At 37.7% G+C, this 18,866-nt stretch overlaps 1 protein-coding gene across 4 annotated transcripts in view; it reads left to right on the forward strand.

The window, feature by feature from the left end:
- cadm1a (cell adhesion molecule 1a) overlaps window positions 1-18,866 on the forward strand; it is a 395,256-nt gene that overhangs the window by 347,814 nt on the left and 28,576 nt on the right. For 2 of the 4 annotated variants that reach the window (XM_059352242.1, XM_059352244.1), the window contains one exon: window positions 9,757-9,789. The exons of the other annotated variants lie outside the window; for them this stretch is intronic. In XM_059352242.1, coding sequence (XP_059208225.1) covers window positions 9,757-9,789 — 33 coding nt within the window. The remainder of the gene's footprint in view (window positions 1-9,756; window positions 9,790-18,866) is intronic. 4 annotated transcript variants of the gene reach the window in all.

Genomic DNA, 18,866 nt, shown 5'->3' on the forward strand with positions numbered 1-18,866 from the left:
CATGAATTCACATAAAAACACAAATTAAAAAAGCTGGTTTTAAGATAATTGTGACCAAGTTTCAAATATTAAGATTATACACTGAGAGATTTAAAAAAGCTACAAAATACGCTAGCAAGTTGATCCTATTTGTCACACATACTGATGCCAAGGTCATGAATAAACTTTAATTCAATTGGGCAATCATTCAACAATATCTTCCTAAGTTTTTTCTTAAATGTGTTCTAAGTAAAGTCGACATCAAGAAAGTTTTCTGAAACTGAATCCCATTCCCCTTATAAGTTGAAGGCAGTCGTTTCAGTTGATTCTTTTTAGCTTCGATAAATTTTCCAATCTGCATAAAAAAGGGCATGAGCCTGCAGGATCGTGTTCACAGTCACACACAGAAATTGAAAGGAAAAGGATAGAGAATTATTCAAGCCCAAACAAAAGTCTAAAGAAGGTCGAGTGCCCAACTATAAATGTATAAAACAATTCAGTAGTTCTGAAGTGGAGGCACTTATGCAGGAAGTGAACGCCAGAAGAGCTGTCATATTAGTAGCGTCAGTAGTGGATATAAAATAATACCCAAAAAAACTGTACTATGCAATGAAGGCAAAAAATATATATATATAATGTATAAAACATTCCTACTTTTTGCAGATTAAAAGCATCATTAATCACTAATAACTGGATGGCATGGTTCTCAATCAACACTAAATTATTTAAATTAAAGTCTTAAATTAGTTTTTATTCAATTTAAAAGAGAATATTGGTTTGTTAAATAATTAACTTTTTAAAAATATGTTATGAAATTATTATATTATATTTTTGTATTTTAAATCCCATATTATATATGGTATAACTGAAGAAAATGCAATAATAATAAATTATTTGCACAAACATGTCAGCACTGTAATGTGCATAAGTTTGCCCTTTAGTTTTATTAGTTTTAACCTATGAACAAATCCCAAATAAAAAAATATATCAAAGCTGCATAAATGGGTTTTAAAAATAAGTTAATATGAGTACAAATGTCTCTCTCTGGAAAAGAAAGCATATTTGTCAAAATGTTTAACAATTTATTTTAATATATACAAATATTAAGACTGTTATCACAGTGTGGTGTCTGTGGTATGTCATTGTTCTGGTATCATATAGTGATGTGGATATGTACATGTTCCACCATGAGCAACTGGCCATTGTCAATCATTCTTTGACTTTTAAAATTTTTCTTCAGCTCAGTCATTGTCACGTTGCTAACTGTGGCATTGACATTACTCACTGTGATCCTCAATGCATAAAAACTTGGTTAACATGGAAACATGACGGATAAAAATAGACTTTGATGCGCTCCCCTGCACAAAGTGATGTGCCTACACAAGCTTTGCGACTTTTCTAATGTGTGTGAGTAAAGCATACAAATATGAGGCTGTAAATGATCCATTAAAACTGGATTATGAAAGTTGTTCTAAAACATTGTGTCCTGAGATACAAAAAGACACGAGAATTACCTTTTATATGAAACACATCTCTCATTCATAAAGTCAATTATAGATCATACTCTAGGTGGGTTGTGGGAAGAGGGTAGCAGTGGGGAGGAACAATAAGTGAACATGAGCATTTGAAAATTAGGCCCTTTTGAAATAAGCAAATTTTATCTCGCTCTTTCAGGAACAGAACTCGGGGCTATTGTGAGTATAAATCTCCAAAGGGTGAAGATAGAAAACATCACTTTATGCCTCAACTCAGAAATCAGCCTGAGCTCCAAATGCAATCAAAGCCTCTCTGACAGACCGCTCAATTGGAACAAATCTCACGAGGCTGGCAGAAATCACAGGCATTGTGCTTGATTATGCCATCTGATTGGATTAAAGAGAATACCTATCTATGCAGGCTGATTGATAGCTCCTTTGCTTCAGATCAAGGAGTGTGGAGTCTGCACAGGCCTGTTCTGATTATAGCTATCCTTACTGATTCACACTCGGATCCACGCTGATTATTCCTAATGTGCCCGCTGAGAGTAATAGGGTTACTTTATAGGTAAATAATCTTAATCAGACATGTTTTTTCCTGAAGATTACTTGCACAAAATGTGTGAATTAGTCAATAAATAAAAGTAAGGCTGCGCAATTTACATTTAACAGAAGAAATAATACAGTTACAAAAGAAAAGTTATTAATAATAAAATGCTTTTTTTTCCTCACTCATGCGTTTTGCTGTTACAGCCTTATTCGGTCTGGAATGACCAGTAGTTTTATAATTCCATTTAAAGACAAAGATGGTCCTACTTGGATTATTTCCTGTATAATTTAATAATATAGCATTACTTAAATATTAAAAGAAATCCATTATATAATTTATTCAATTTTTGGCCATTGTTCAGAAAAAAGTTTCACTGTGGCATTTTAACACATTTGCAAAATATAATTTCTTTACAAAGTAAAGTGCCAAAATGTATGCAAATCCCTTAATAATCTATCATTGCATCCATATTTAATGAAGAAGAAAGATATGTAAAATACTGAAAACAATCACAACCCCAAAACAAAAAGAGAACTTAGCTTTGCTTGACTATCATTTCCATTAGTAGCAATAGAACTGTACTGACCATATTGCTGGTTTCTGAATACCTGAAAAGATCCCTAAAAAGAAGCCAAATGGGGCATGAAACATGAGCAGTTTTTCTGTGCAATGATGCATTTTTGCTAACATGCAGGTGCAGTTATTATACCTATAAGATAAGTGGTTTAGATGGTTTAGTTTGCAACCTGTCTCATCTGACTGCTTGCATCTTTGCAAAGTGTAATAGTATTGTAACAAATAGAAATGATGGCCAAAATTACCTATGAAAGACTCAAGCATTAAATTATTTTCCAGTAACTCTCACTGCTAGATCTAATTTAAAAGTGTTTTAATGCTTGAACATGGACGTTTAATTTTTACCTTGGGAACAGAATGTGTGACAAAATAATTTCAAGCACAAAACTATTTACTAGCTTTTTGGAGCCATACCTCACAGTCTTCAGAAGCAAGTGTGACGACTTGGTCATGCAAAGACAAGTGATTGTTTCTGCTCATATATACAGTCATGGAAAAAAGTCTTAGACCATTGTTTTCTTCAATTTCTTGTTCATTTTCAATGCCTGGTACAACTAAAGGTACATTTGTTTGGCCAAATATGATGAGTCATAAGAGTTTAATTTAAGAGCTGATTTCTAGCCATTTTCCATGGCTTTCTTTATAATCATTTTGGTTATTATCAAGAAAACAATGTAAAATGGCTAGATATCAGCTCTTAAATTCAACTCTTATGAGCTATTTTTGTTGTTATCATTATATTTGTCCAAACAAATGTACCTTTAGTTTTAACAGGCATTAAAATTAACAAGAAATTGAAGGAAAAAATGGTCTAATAATTTTTTCCATGACTGTATATAATGTCAGCTCTGCTTTTACTTTCTACTATATAACCATCTCCACACTTCATAACAGAGTAAGATTCAAATAAGTTGATAAAAGTGAAATACTAAAAATCATCATACAAGTTATTCCAGCCCGCTGTGAACAGGACTTACGTTGAGATGTGTGTGCTCGGCCTGATAAAGCAAACCGCACGTCTTCACTGCCAATATTTTCAGGTTAAAACAACCCACTTACAGTTTCTGCCAGATGTCCTCTCTTTGCTTTCAACTATCAGGGGCATTCCATTATTACTGTGTATATAGATTGAAGGCAGCAGACTCATATGGCCATAATACGCTCTGTCAGTTGATTTCATTTACTCACAGTGTGCCGCCCACTGCCAGATGAATCTATCAGAGTGGGATTGAGTTGTGTTTTTTTATCAGTTACCCATTTGAGGGACAGAATAGAGCACTCTTAAAAAAATCTATTAGAGTCGCAACACATGGCTCTTAAGTGCTTTTGAAAGTGACAAGGGGAAATGACTAAATTGCTATTTCACAACTAAATACATTTCTAAATGGAGATATCTTGCTGACCAGCTCTTACAATTAAGTAATATTATTAATTTACATCTACAGACTGCTGCATATTTTTTTATATATTTCTTTGAACATCTTTCAGGAACTGAATGTTCTGCTTCTCCTTTCTTATTATCCACTTTCTTTGCCGTCCATATTCCATATTCTGTTTTTCTGTCACTTCTGTGTCAGTGTGGAAGAAAGATTTTCCTTGAAAAGCAACATTTTGTGCTGCACACTCTCCTCAGGGGCAGCACTCTATTATCTTTTTAGTGGTAGTCAGGGCCAGCAGGAGGTCTTTTGTGAAACACAAACCGACCCCAAAAGTATAAATGCACTGCTGTCTTTGTATAGCATCAACATTCATCCTGCCATATACTTTCTCTCTCTCACTGCTTTACCTCTCTCTCTTCTCTATCAACACAATATGACTAATAATTCCCAGATTCAATGCCGCCCCAGAATGAACAATGCCACTTAATCTCTGAATGAAGAAAATAGATAATAAATGTGTACCTTGTGCAAATAAAACAATCAGGCAGCAGGCTTGCATTACTTTTAATTGATGAGAGACCATAAACAGTGCTGACAACCAATTCATTTAACCCACACTACAGACAGGACAACAAAACAGGCACGGTAACGGGAGAGAAACAAATATCTATTGCATTTGTCTGGGTCTTAAATTATATAAACACCATCTGGTGAAGTGACTTAAGAATTGTATGAATTTAGATGTGCCTCCACCTCGCATTCTCCAGACTAACACATGCACACAATGTGCCAGATAATGTGTGATGCTGTTCCCACTTTGCTCGGTTTGATTCCTTGTCCATTTTGAAATTGGATCAGCCAGCTATAACTAATTTGATTAAGGTCAATAGCAACACAATAAGTGCTGCCATGTGACATACTGCTATAAGAGAGCATCAATGATATTATAGCACTCGGCATCATGGAAAACACTCTTCTGGAGCCCAACAGATCTTCTTAATGCCGAGGTATATTGTCTTTTCGAGGTATTGCGGCGCTCCACAATGGCCAAACTGAGATGAAACTCGTAAAGAAAGGCCAGCAGGTAATCAGCTACACAATATCTGGAATGTACCACCAGTAAAGACAGATTTACAATCTTCCAACTCAGTATTTACACATACTATATACTCGGACAGCATGTGATGTGTGAAAATGTGATCAAATTACTAGTAAATTGTATATTATATTTCACAGTTTCTGTTATTTCATCAACACTTTGTAGTCATAGGTTCTGAGGCACAGCAGTACTTCTGCATGCTAACATGTTCACCATCTCAGATCCTGTTTAGACTTGATTTTAAAATGCATCTTGGGTGATGATGGTGCTAGATGAAAAGTCAAAGTATCCCAACAATTAATTGTGAGGTGAACAAGAATATCTGTCCCAGATGCCATCGTCACCCATCAAGTATCGTGTTCAAAGATTTCAGTTCGGACCATTGTGGTGCACCAACTAGCTGAGCGAGAATGCCATCTTTAAGAGACATTTAACAAACAGGCACTGTTCTATTTATTGCAGTAAAGAGCTCATTTTGTTGTTTGATTGCAGAGTTTGCATAAGTTCTGTGTTAAAATGGCAAAAAAAACAAGTGATCAACAGAAAGGATGAGTCAGTATATGCGATTAGTTCCTCAGAACTTAGAAATAGAGTTTCTTCCTCGGTGTGCAGTTTTTCTCCAACATTCAACAGTTTTTACAGGGAGAAATGTATTGCTGACAAGAAAGAGATACCAGTTTCTCTATCAACAGAGCTCTGTGGGGGGACACCAAATTTCTGGGAAATGTAGGAAATCACAAACTAAAGCCAAAGTAGAGAAGGCAGGTTAGAGAAAGTGGATCCAACAAAAAAGTAATCTAGCTGCCAGCGGGGACACCCAGCAGCCTGTTGGCATTTTCAGCACCACAGGGTTCCACCTAATCCATTTCTGCCAATACAATTATGATTGGCATGCAGTTATCTCTGCATGTTGAGCTGGATGTCATGTCACAGTGAGTCACCAAAGGGCTCATGGGAAGCGTGGCAACTAGTAATGGAGCTGATGTGCCCGCATCATGTCTGTGAATGTCAGCGAGGACACTGCCGATGTCTCAGTTGACCTGTGAAGCTAGAGATGCTGGATGAGGAGGAGGCTGCTCAAAAATGGACAGGCAATCACTCAGCAGCAGACATATTGAATGGTCCCACATGGCTGCCACCCACAGTGTAATGAGGGTTACTAGGCCATGCTGCCTTTCTGTTCAGGCTTACAGGGACAGAGGCTTCATTTTACATTTTGAAGCCAACTAACACTGGTGCAGCCTCCACATGGCTGCTGATCTGCTCTGTTGAAAAATGTCAAATCCCAAGAAAATAAAAATCCTTCATTCAGTCGTTTACCCATTTCCATCTGCATTCTTCATGATACTTGTGTTCATGTGGACCCAAGTACTAACTCAAGTTCTCATTTAGCTAAGCCCAAATGCAAATTATTTTAACTCCATTCACTTTATTGAATACTTAAGGATAAACCCATTACATTTTGCTCAATTTATCAAAAATAATGCTGCCTTGACTTAGACAGTTTTAGAGGTGAGCTACAACTCAGAAGACAAGACAACGCACAACAGTCTTCTCTAAGCAAGCAATTTGATTATACAGCAGATGCACTTATGTCTTGTAGCATTTTAATCATAGATGATAATAATAATTCCCTTTTAAAATAATGTGACTTAACTATGATTTTGGAGACAAGACCTACAGTCATGGAAAAAATTATGACACCCATGTTTTCTTCAGTTTCTTGTTCATTTTAATATCTGGTACAACTAAAGGTACATTTGTTTGGACAAGTAATAATGATAACAACAAAAATAGCTCATAAGAGATTCATTTAAGAGCTGATGTCTAGACATTTCCCATGGTCTTCTTGATAATGATTTTGGTTATTGAACAAGAAATTGAAGAAAAAGGGTGGTCTAATACTTTTTTCCATGACTGTAATATCTTTTGCTTGCCAAATTGTTTTGGTAACTGCTAAAGGCAGGCAAGGCTGTACAAGAGGCCCAGGCTATGCTCCGGATATTTACATATCTACACTTATGAAAACAAACTGAGGCAGTTTAATGTGATATAGGTTTTATTGTAAATACCATATACATTAAAGTTAGGATACCCTAACTGGGCTACAATAAACCAATACTTGTCAAGGAATCCTGTTATGTCTAAAACAATGCATGCATGATTGATATGTGACTGTAAATAACACCCATTATTAATAACTAATCAGTTACCTTCCTGTTTGTTACATGAAAGTCAGAACATTTCAATTGATAAGCCACAAACATTTCTTACATCTCTTCATAACTGGAATCAAAGTAGTCATTAATCTACTATGTGAATGTATCACAGTGTGATCTTTATTACAAAGCACTTAAACACAGTGTTGTTTTCTCAGGTGGGGTTCTGTAATCAGGACCCACTTAATTGAAGAGATGCTCTATACATTTTTTATTGATTAGCCTTGGGGAAAAGGTTACTCAGGTGATCAACCCTGGTTTAAAATTAACCAGCCATGTGATACAATAAAGACTGGGTTGATGCCACACCTAACTGCAAATTTGCTAATCTGGCTTCACCTTAAAGTGTTAATTTAAGACAAGACAATAACATCACGGCACAATAATGGAACAATCAGTTCTGTAGATCATGCTTAGGCACTAACAGTGTTTTTACCGAGGTGTGATTCTGCCAAATATGCTAAGAAATTGTCTGTGTAATGACTGGCCTCTGGCATTATAAAGCACTGACATGTCTCAACTACTTGAGGACTTGGTAGAGAAATGGGTCCTCAGAGGCCTCGGTAATTCTGAGATGGACTCAAAACAGTCTCACCTTGTGAGATTGCTCCTTATACCCTGAGCCTCTGGCGGGTGAGCTAATGTGTGGCATTGGCCTACTGCTCCCTGAACAATTACACATACAGAGCACCATTCTCTCTCTCTTACACAAACATCTGTCTGTGGCTTAATAGCTTTCCGGCACTTTCTCATGTCTCCGCTGAGACAGGAGGCCAGGGAAACGTAAGGCACACTAATGTACATTTAGCCTCTTCAAATGACATAGCAGCTGTTGAAACTGTCCTATTTGAACATGATCTGTTTTGATGTGTTTTTCATGCCCATTTTCCAGAGTTGACCAAATGAGGCTTTTATCATTTTGAAATTAATTTCAGCACTTTCACTGTGGTAAAAGTTGACACTTTGATGCAGATACGCTTTGATAAACGCTTAGAAAGCAATGTTTTCGGACAAGCCCCATTTGTCAGTGGAAAGCATCTCCCTCAGTTGTGTTTTTAAAAGGCATATGTTTCCTCTAGGACAGCATTTCAGTCTCAGCAAGGTGCAGTCTTTGCTTCTGTTTCCCCGGGGTGCAGTAGTCTGCAGTCTCATTGTAGGTGTTATGGAACATAGCTACACCTGCTCTGGCTGTGATTTGTCTCGGGTTTTTTTTATGTTAGATCTGATGTGAAACCAACCTAATTGATGTAGCCAGTCTCACTGGTTTCATTTGCAGCAAGCTGATGGATGGATTTGCAATGAAATGCTATTTTAGCCAAGGGCTTCAGTTATTGCAAAATTATGAATTGTAGCTACAGCTTTGAGTCTTATAAACCATAAAAGATGTTTGAATTTATCTCAAATTATCCATAATTATCTTCAAATAACATTTTGGTCAATTATGATAAAACTTCCAAAAGACAAAAATGTACAAAATATTGTTTATATAATATTCTGATATATTCTTAACATTTGGTAACATTTAAAATTCAAGATTGAATGACAGCCTCAAAATTAACCAACTACTTCAAAGTAATGGTTGTCGTCTTCACTTTCCTCTTGACCAGCTGTGTTGCTGACAGAACTGCTGAAGCAGTTTGAAGATGCTGCCGCACAGAGGTAACATTTATGGAGACATGAAGGTTTTAGACAGGGTGGACGTACGCCTCAAACCAAGTGCTTGTCAGATGTCATCCGACAGCTTCTGAAACCCTCTCTCTCAAACATGCGATCTGACAATCATGTCCACTTTTCTAAAAACATTCATGCCTCTGGGGGACATCAGCACACTGGCTCCTGCAGCCCCAACAGAGGACACTCATTACTAGGACTAGGTCCGAAGAAAAAGCCTACACAGAAATTAAATCTTGGTGTTTCATAAATCACAATAAAAGTAGAAGGCATCGACTCATCCATACTATGCCGTCACCAAACTGAACACTACTACTTTGTTAAAACTTTACTTGAGTCATTGCCAGACAAAAACATCCCCTTTGTACTTATGGTGATGTGTTTCCAAGTCATACACTGTCACATTAGGACAGCTGCACCATTATTTCCTCTTGATAGTTTGTCCTTTCTCCACACCAAAGCTGCCTAAAGCACATGATAATAGTCTCTTCCATATCTCCTCAAGCAGTAACCACCCTCCCCTCTGAGTGGAACGTCCAGTGTGTGCAGGCAAAGTGTATTTGTGTGTGTGTAAGCTTATGTTTATCTCTGGACTGCCTTTGGTTCCCTTTGATTTCCCTTAAGCCTTATGTCTTTTGTCATGTTCTGGCCTTCTGAATGCTTGCTTATGGGTGTCATTTGTTTTCTCCCCCTGCCCCGCTCCCTCCCTGCCTCCTCCCCCCTCCCCCATTTCTCCTTTATTTGCATGCTGTTCCTCCTGTTCCACACCTCCCTCCTCAACTGCCATGTCCTCTCCTTGTGTGCTCAGACACTGCGCCCAGCACTGAACCTGCAGCTCATGGTTGGTATCTCTACTTTCCTCTTTATGTCCCTTTTTTTAACGTGTATCCTTTCTCTGCAGCATGCCTACTTTTACTGTTGCACAGCTGACAGTTGTGCCAGGCTGCCCAGCCTGGAAATGTCAGCTCTGTGCCTGCTGTCAGTCATTTATTGATCATACTGACCTGTCTTTTGAGGCAACAGAGCACCTGCCAAGTAAAAAGCAGGCTATATTTTATTTTTATTGCATTAAATGTGCCACAAATATGTTCATAGCACTTACTGTCACTGTATAGAACCATGCATAGCGTAAACATATGAAAAAAGCTTCTCATTCTCCTCGCTGGTGCTGCATTTGTGAAATGGCTGCACCAACCAACCAATTACAGCAGATCCCTGAAGGTGCCACAGAGGAATAAAACCCACTCTGAGGCCAGAACTGATTATATCAACAGCATGAGATGATTCTGTGTGGAGGCAAAAATAGACCTCATTTACTCGTTTTCATTAATTTGAATGAAGATGATACGCATCATTTTCTCATTTTGCCTAATTTGCATCCCTTTTTTCATTATTTTGTGGCAGCAGTTTCACAATTTCTGTGAACAAATTCATGAACACATGGTCAGAAACTTTCGTTAAGCATGTGCTCACTTTTCCTGCATCAGGAAATTTTAAACTGACCTCGCTCATTTGCTCTAATGGTTGGAATAGTGGCCTCTGCAGCCAAAAGTTATCCCTGGGTCCCATTAACCCTCCACGTGTGGGTATTTAGTAACACAATCATATTATGAATATGCATCACATGTGGACAAAAGAAATTTCCCTGTAGCAAATGCTTATTTCGCTGGGATGGTAATCCAACCTTGCTTGCCATAAAAAGCTGCATTCACAGTACATGATTTTATTCTTTTGTTTCTTTAAGTTTCTTTTCAATGGATGGTCCGATTTTATCAAAATAAAAGATAAGGTCGAATGGGCTCAAGGTTTTGTGAGGTGTGTGAAATATAAACAAACCCAAGTGTCTTACAGAAATCAGAAGTAGCCATCTTGTCTTTTCAGATGATAAGGTCTGATGATTCACACTTACTGCACCTAAGTGTATCAGTTTAAATGTAAAAGTGATGTGACATTTAGGATTGGCAGGTTTTTGCTTTGTTGAATTCTTTTTTTTTCCATTTATGGCATGAGTCATAGTGCTCATTGAACTGCAGATTTTACAATTAAAATTGCAAAAATTGAATGATTGAGTGAGGGATCCATTTAATTTTACATTCAGAATCCAGTCTTTGCTAACAATTTTATCATTATCTGCACGAAAACAATTTTAATAATAATTTAATGCACAGGAAGATCTATGCTTGAATGTCATGCATATAGAATTGATTTCTTCAGATACATGAAGGTTAAGAGATCACTGAGTGGCAGGCCCAGCTATTTCACCTTTCCATTGCTCATGCAAGTTTTTCTTTACTGCCCATGGTGTTGAATCCACAGATCATGTGTGTTAAATGTGCTGTGACTGCAAGTTGGAAATGTTAGTGAAGAGGGACACATGAATACATTACTCCCATGGAAAATGTCAATGACAGATCTTTCTATTTGAAATTAATGATGATTGTGGCTTTGTGTGCACACAGTTTTACAGTGCAGTGCATAATTATAACTGGTGTCTTGGTTGAATTCACCTTCACTTTAAAAACCAAGTAAATAATAAATATAATTACAATGATTTTCAGTAGGACTGAGGGTGAAAACTCTCAAAATGGTACCTATGTTGTGATAAATATCTAACTGGGTTGTGTTTGGCTTCACATGCCGAACATTATTCTCACCGTCCTATTATCATGCAACATCACAGAGTTGCTGATTTGATTAGATTTTGAATCTCCGTGTTGCATAAATGCAAAAGCAAATAAAAAGCTCATAATGCTTTAGAAAGTAATTTCATCTTGATATCTCATGTTTCAGAAACATTTTCTGATTTATGCATGAATGACTTTAATTAATGATGTAATCAGCATAAGTTGGCATGTCTAATACATCACGGTGATGGTGGTGGGATGTGAGGCAGCTGAAGTGCCTCCTGACATGGTTTTGACTTCCTGTGTCAGACAGACACGCCTGCAGCAGCAGTGAGGTTCTCTCCCTGTAAATGATGTTGGCAGCTTGTATTGTCCGGGCCGCAGATGCTTTATTCTCCCTTTTGTCAGAAGTGTTCTCAACATTTATGAGTTTTTAAATGGTTTGCCCAGATGTTATACAGTATCTCAGCTCATAATCATTTTTTAAACGGTAATTATTAACTACAGTAATGCATCATGAATATATTTACTCTATAGTACTGGAAACTTTTACTGGAAAATGCAATAAACAGCCGCTGTTTCCAAACCAAGATTTTTCGATTACACAAAGCCAAAGGAAGCCTTAAGATTTCCCTTTAAATGTGTTAAAATATGTTTTACATTTAAACATTTAAAGAGTGATTGCAGCTTCACACCAGGCAGATAAAAAGACAGTGAGGATATTTGCTCCTCTCTCAGGAACAATACATACAAGAAAAGGGCTCTGAAATAAAATTGTCAACATTTTATTTTATTTTTGGTGAGTTAATATAAATATAAATGTCACTGATTGTCTTAAATGGGCATATGATATGGTGCCACATCAATGCAGGGCCCTGAACTGAATCAAATTAATATATTTTAATGTGATCAAATATCGTGTTGTTGTCCACATAATTGATGTAATACTGTATTGTGATTAAATCTGATTTACACCTTTAGTAGTCACGTGCCTCCCATAGACTGGACGTACTTATGTTCTTACGACACAAACAGCGGCCTTCTGGGACGAAGGCTCATCTGTCTTCCTCTTTTCTCCCATCATAATAACTAGGGGTCGCCACCAAACATAAGCATAAATATCGGTTGGAGAGTCTCACTTAAACTGAAATCCCTTTGGCCAAAATGAATAAATATGAAGTGTAAAACAATCATATGGTATAATTTGGACTGCTAAAACTGACTTTTTAGATTTACATACGGTAAAAGTGAAAGTAAATATATTTCATTAGGGCCACGGGGCAATCGCACCGAGGACTGGCCCTTACAGCAATAGTTGTAGGGGCCAGTGTTCGGGGCTATTACTTTGTGTACTATTACTTTTCTCTACAGAATACTAAACTGCCCAAAATTTTTGCATTGAAGTGAATGGGACGGCCGGAAAAAAATGAGCAAAAAGAATAATAATTGGAGATTTTTAAAACTCTACTTCTCTGGCATAATTTCACCTAGAGACTCCATTTAAACTTTAGTAGACACAAGTCTTTTGTATTGGTTTATTAATCCACGTTTCGATAGGTCATAATAGTTTTTTATCAATCCCTGTTCAATGACCAGATCATTTTTGGAGAAATTCTGAGATTATAATGGGTGTGTATTGTCCTCCAGATACACATGCTTCACACACGCGCGCGCGCGGGCGCACGTGCGTACTAGTATCAATTGTTTGAAATCTCTGAAGAATCTCATCATAGTGTACACACACCGGCAGTAGCCCCCGTGGCCCTTGCAGAATTCAGGAAATTTTCTAGTTTTCACTACTACCCAAAAATATAAAGTATTAAACCTTTCGTCTACTGTCCTTATATATTTGTTTATTTGTTTTATCTTAAATATATCTCAAACTGCAGCCCAGTATGTCCAGTAGTAAATGATTGACATCCAATGCCAGTGTTCAGCACCAGTGTGCTTTTTTTTTTTAATATAAAGTAACATTGAAGGTATCACTGTTCTGGGATTGATCATTACACCTCAGAATCAATTCAAACCAAAAGATTTACTTCTTTTGCAATTTCCTGAACGTATCACTTGTGTGTAAGTCTTCCTTGGAGGTGCAGTTGCAAGAAATGGATAGCTGATTGTTGAGTCTCATTCCCAGGTTGTCAGATACTGATGCTCGCATACCGTGATGATATTTGATGTATCACATAACAATAATGTATCAAATAACAGTGACAGTGTGAAAGAGGTAGCTCATAGAGACAAACCTACAGAGGATTGTAAGCTGAATCTGCAGCTCCCCTCGGCTTTACGGAGCTTTATACTGCGTTTCAGCTCATTGTTTATCTGTCTGGCCCACAACTTTACTATTTCTGTTCACTCTTACTGCTCTTACAGCATCATTTTCAGCCTCAGCAGGAAGATTGTTTGAGTGAAAAAGCTCTAAAAACACACTGTCTCTACCTGCTCAGCAGACAGACATAGTCAGAGACTACCTGGTGAACATAGTGAAGCATTTAGCAGCTAAAGAGCCATATATTTCCCTCAGGAGAAAGCAGAGATCAAAAACAGAGCTAGAGGAGAGTGAATATTAGACTTACATTAACCCGGTGGCCAGAAGCACAACTTCAAATGAATGATAATGTTGTTCTGTGTCTGCTGGATGTGTAAATAAGTAACTGTTTGCAAACACATTCATAATATGAATTTAAAAGATGATTTTATGTAAATGTTGTGTGTTATGTAGCTAATAAAAGCAGTTATTGCAGGTTTGTATCTATATTATGAAGTGAAAATGCTGAAGGGGTTTGACAACTTTGACTTTGTTCGTATCTTTTGTTTACAGCAGATGTAAATGTAGCAGCTGCCAGTCTAAATATCAAGCAACACTAATAACTGCATTATCATACTGTATATTATTTTGATTTGTTTAAAAAATGGATATTCAGTTATAGTAATTCCCTCATAAAGTATTTGCAAAGGGCAAAAGAACATGGGTTTAAACCAGATGAATGGATTTTCACAGTGGATTGATGGAGATGGGATTTCATTAATATGCAACCACGATTTGGTGAATGAACATTAGTGAAGGGTTCAGGTGTTGTATTGAATATTTAAATATAATTAACACTCACTTATTCCACGAGGCTTATGCTGATGTGAAATCTGGCTTTTGAGTGGAAATATTAGGCACTTTCTTAATGCAACAACCAGCGGCACAACAGACACACAAAAGCCTTGAAACATTTTTTAATAGTGATACAGTATAACCTTAACTACAGGCTCACAGTGTATCGATAACATTTGCTACATCAAATTAATCTTGCCCATTTTTCTTTCAAGGTTAAAACTGCTTTGTTCTGAAAATAGCACTGTGCCTTCTTCCCTACAGGAGATAAAACCATAAATCCAGCTGCTCAATAGAGGTTACAAACAATGATCTTACTGTTAAAATGTGATGCCATTTACTTTAAATGTATCCAAGGTCAGCATTTATACATAAATTGAATTCCAATACAGATCAAGTGTTAGTCCCTTGTTCATTTTAATACCTCAGAGAACCTAGATCATGCTTTAAAGTGTCTGCCTGCTGACTCTTCCTCTGTGTCCTAGAGCATGCTGTGATCATGCCTCTGTTGGAATACACAAGCTGGGACCCATTTCACTTGGACAAATTTCTAAATTATTTTAAAAACCGTCCTTTCAGAACTTTCTGTACTGCCTGTTAATGTGCCAATTTATAAAAGGTTGTTACTGTGACTTTTAAACTGTTATAATTGATGTGCACACTGCTTTTATTCACTGGTCTACAAAAAGTAATGCACTCAAATATTAACATTTGTTGTTCGTAGGTGACCTCCAGTTGGCACAGTTATCATAAGGGGACGGTTGTAAAGCAAGAAATACGCAATACAAACACCCAGAAAAGCCGTTCAGGGTGGGAGGGAGAAATTACAGCTCCTCAACTTGCTCAAAAGGGAGTCAGTTCTCACTGACACCTATGCTTATTCCCCAAACTTACAGCAGAAATGAATATGTTCCCAGCCTGGTACAAGAAATGGTTTTGGTCTCCACCCTTTTTTGGATTAACCAGGAGTTAGGAGAAGTCAGGAACTGCCAAGATGGCAGTGGCTGTAGCTAAGGGAGCAGTCACACATAGTTCAGAGCCAGAGCCCGGCCAGTGCTTGTGTGGTTCGCAGTTAGTACAACAATGTCACTGTTAACATCTGTATATGTCTCCGCTCTCGGCAAGTAGCCTATAATAACAACGTCAGACTACATGTCTCTGCAACACATCTGTGCTGCTCATCTAGATCAATATGGACGCCCAATACATTCTTATTAACACTGAACGTAATATGTTAATGTTGGACATTGTTGTAAGCTAGCCCGCTAATGTTAGCATGCTAGCCTGTATCAATCACATTGCAGTGAAACAAATCAAATAAATGAATGATACACGTTTTAGTTGATCTCTCTGAACAGCACCGAGATGGTCTTGGTCTTGTTAGCCTGCTAACACAAGCATGCACACAAGCGATCGGCTGCTAATGTTAGCATGCAATCGCTAGCCCGTATCAATCACATTACTGTTAAACAAAACAAAAATGAATGATAAATGAATGATACACATTTTAGTTGGTCTCTCTAACGGCACTGAGTTGGTCTTGTTGGTCAGATAACCCTGCCACCGGGCCCTGAATAGCGGTTCGTGGTTCAAGACCAGCAAAGAGTTGGTGCCGATGTGGAACCCGTTTTCCCAGCTGGGAGCCAGCTCTTTGTCGGTGGAAAACCAAAGAACCGTTCGCAATTGGGCTCTGGCAGGGAACTGCCTCTGGTGGAAAAACCCTATTAAAACTCCATTTTGGAGCAATGACACAGAGGCTACATCAGTCTATAGTTTCAGCTCATTGTTTAGCTGTCCGACTCCCAATGGTTTTTTTTCACTCACATTCTGATTGTTTTCAGGCACAAGTTTTTCACTTGTTTTCAGAAGGAAAAGTTCTAATAACCCACTAGTAATTATATCCGCAAACAGCAGAGGTGAAGACATTGGAGCATTTAGTAGCTAAAGAGACAAATATTTAATAATAATAATAATAATTTAATAATAGTTGGTAGGGACCAAAAACTGAGTGAATATGATATACATAATACTAGAAAATTTCCTATGGGGAAATTCTGAAAGGGCCACGGAGGCTACTGCCGGTGTGTGTACACTATGATGAGATTCTTCAGAGATTTCAAACAATTAATACTAGTAATGTTATAATACTATATAATATACAAGTAGCACACCTACAACAAGCCTTCCTTTTCAAGTATTTATTTATACAGCACAAATGCCCTTTAACCTCAAATTGTGTGTGTGAGTGAAACGTGTAACTGGAGGAGTGTGCGCGCTTACGTGCGCATTTGTGTGTGTGTGTAACGAAAATCGCATAAAGTTACCTGTGTGTGTGTGTATATATGACCTATATTATATGACCTATCGAAACGTGGATTAATACACCGATACACAAGACCTGTGTCTGCTTATGCTGAAGGAGTAGACGTTTAAAAATCTCCAATTATTGTTCTTTTTCGCTCATTTTTTTTGGCCGTCCCATTCACTTCAATGCAAAATTTTGGGCATTGAACTGGACTTACGTCGCGAAAAATTAATATTCCGTAGAGAATGTAATAGCACACCGATCCTGACCAAACCGCACGTTTTGATATATAATTTTTCCTGCAACTCTTTGAGTTGTAGGACGAGTAGTGGGACGAAATTGCGTCCGGAAGAGGAAGAAGAAAAAATTCACAGTGCGATTGCCCCGTGGCGTCAACCTCCGAGGTGATAATATAGCAATGTTGTGTTCACAACTTGATTCTGCTGCCCACATGGCCAAAAACATGTGTTATTGCAGGTTTAACAAGTTTAAAAGAAATAACACAGTCATAAATATCAATCAAGCCTGTCTGTACACACCCACACAGTCCTGAGGAGAGGTCTGATCAGCCAGTCACTCATGTGGGTGTCCAGTCTGAATACAATACAGCTGGGAGTTTAGTAAGTAGTGAATCATTTGTTATGACTTGGATTTCAAGCTCTGATTCAATGAATCTTTACAGTGATGAGTCAGCGACTGGCAATACAGTGATAATATCATCAGTAGCATATGTCCCCAGAGATAGAGAGGGTCATAAAGTAGGCTAGTGGAAGTTATGAAAATAAACAATCGACTCAACAAAAAACAATACTGCCATAGCTGTTTAATTTGCCTGTATAGGGACAACTAATGAACTAATGCAACTACTGGTAATTATAACAGATGCATCTGAGTAAAGAAAACATGCTTAATCAAAATAATCAGCGTTGACTGTTGCTCCAGAGGTTATATAATAAAGTGCTTTTATATAAATGCAGCAGCTGTTGTAGCTACAGTCATGGTAATGGCAATAGATATGAATTCAAGTGTAATTTTTGTGGGAATTACTACAAACTGTTAAGGCCAACCTAACATGCCCATCAGTTACCCGGCCACTGCACTACTTTTGCTGCAACACAACTCAGTATCATCTTGCCTGCAGTTGGCCAAGCAAATACATTAAAACACAGATCCTTAATGTCTTGTTTTGAGGTTTTCGACGTCCAATAAGCCTTCAAACATTGGATTTCACTGTCCCACCGCTGTGACCCCTCATTTTCAACACCATCAAGTTTCCTCATTATCAACACCATTGTTAACTTTATAATATACTTTATATACTTTATTTTTGATAAATTTCAGCTAAATCAATTCAGAAAACCAAGTGCACTCCATTAAGTGCTCCCTTCAAGTGTCATTTAAAATTATGATTAATAATTTGGGTGTCAACAGAGCAATCTCCAAAAATCCTAATAATGTATTTGAATTATGCTAATTCATGTCTGTATTTGCGTGTCCAGTGTATGACACCAAGTCAGAGCCTGTTAGAAAAGCATCAACGCTGACCGCCTGGCTTCCCATATTCTCTCAAATGTTGTTGCCATGGCGATGCCCCGCTTGTCGTGACTAAAAAGAGAGAAGAAGCTGAGACACTATTGAGCTTGAAGGCTCTTCCCGAGATTGTCCATTTCCCTCTAAAATAGGCCAGGTACAGGGGAAGAGGCGTGGAGGGCAGGCAGGAACAAATTAAACATGCGGCAGAGAAAAGAAGAGGCTCTGAGATGAGCTGCCAGTGGACTGGAGAAGTGGGTGTTGAAATGTTGTGTTCTTATAAATTAAGCTTTAGCTCTGATTCTGAAATGAGAGAGAGGGACCCAGAAACTGGAAAAACTCTAACATAATGA

Source organism: Centropristis striata, chromosome 15 (genome assembly GCF_030273125.1).
Source record: "Centropristis striata isolate RG_2023a ecotype Rhode Island chromosome 15, C.striata_1.0, whole genome shotgun sequence".
Classification (NCBI taxonomy): domain Eukaryota; kingdom Metazoa; phylum Chordata; class Actinopteri; order Perciformes; family Serranidae; genus Centropristis; species Centropristis striata.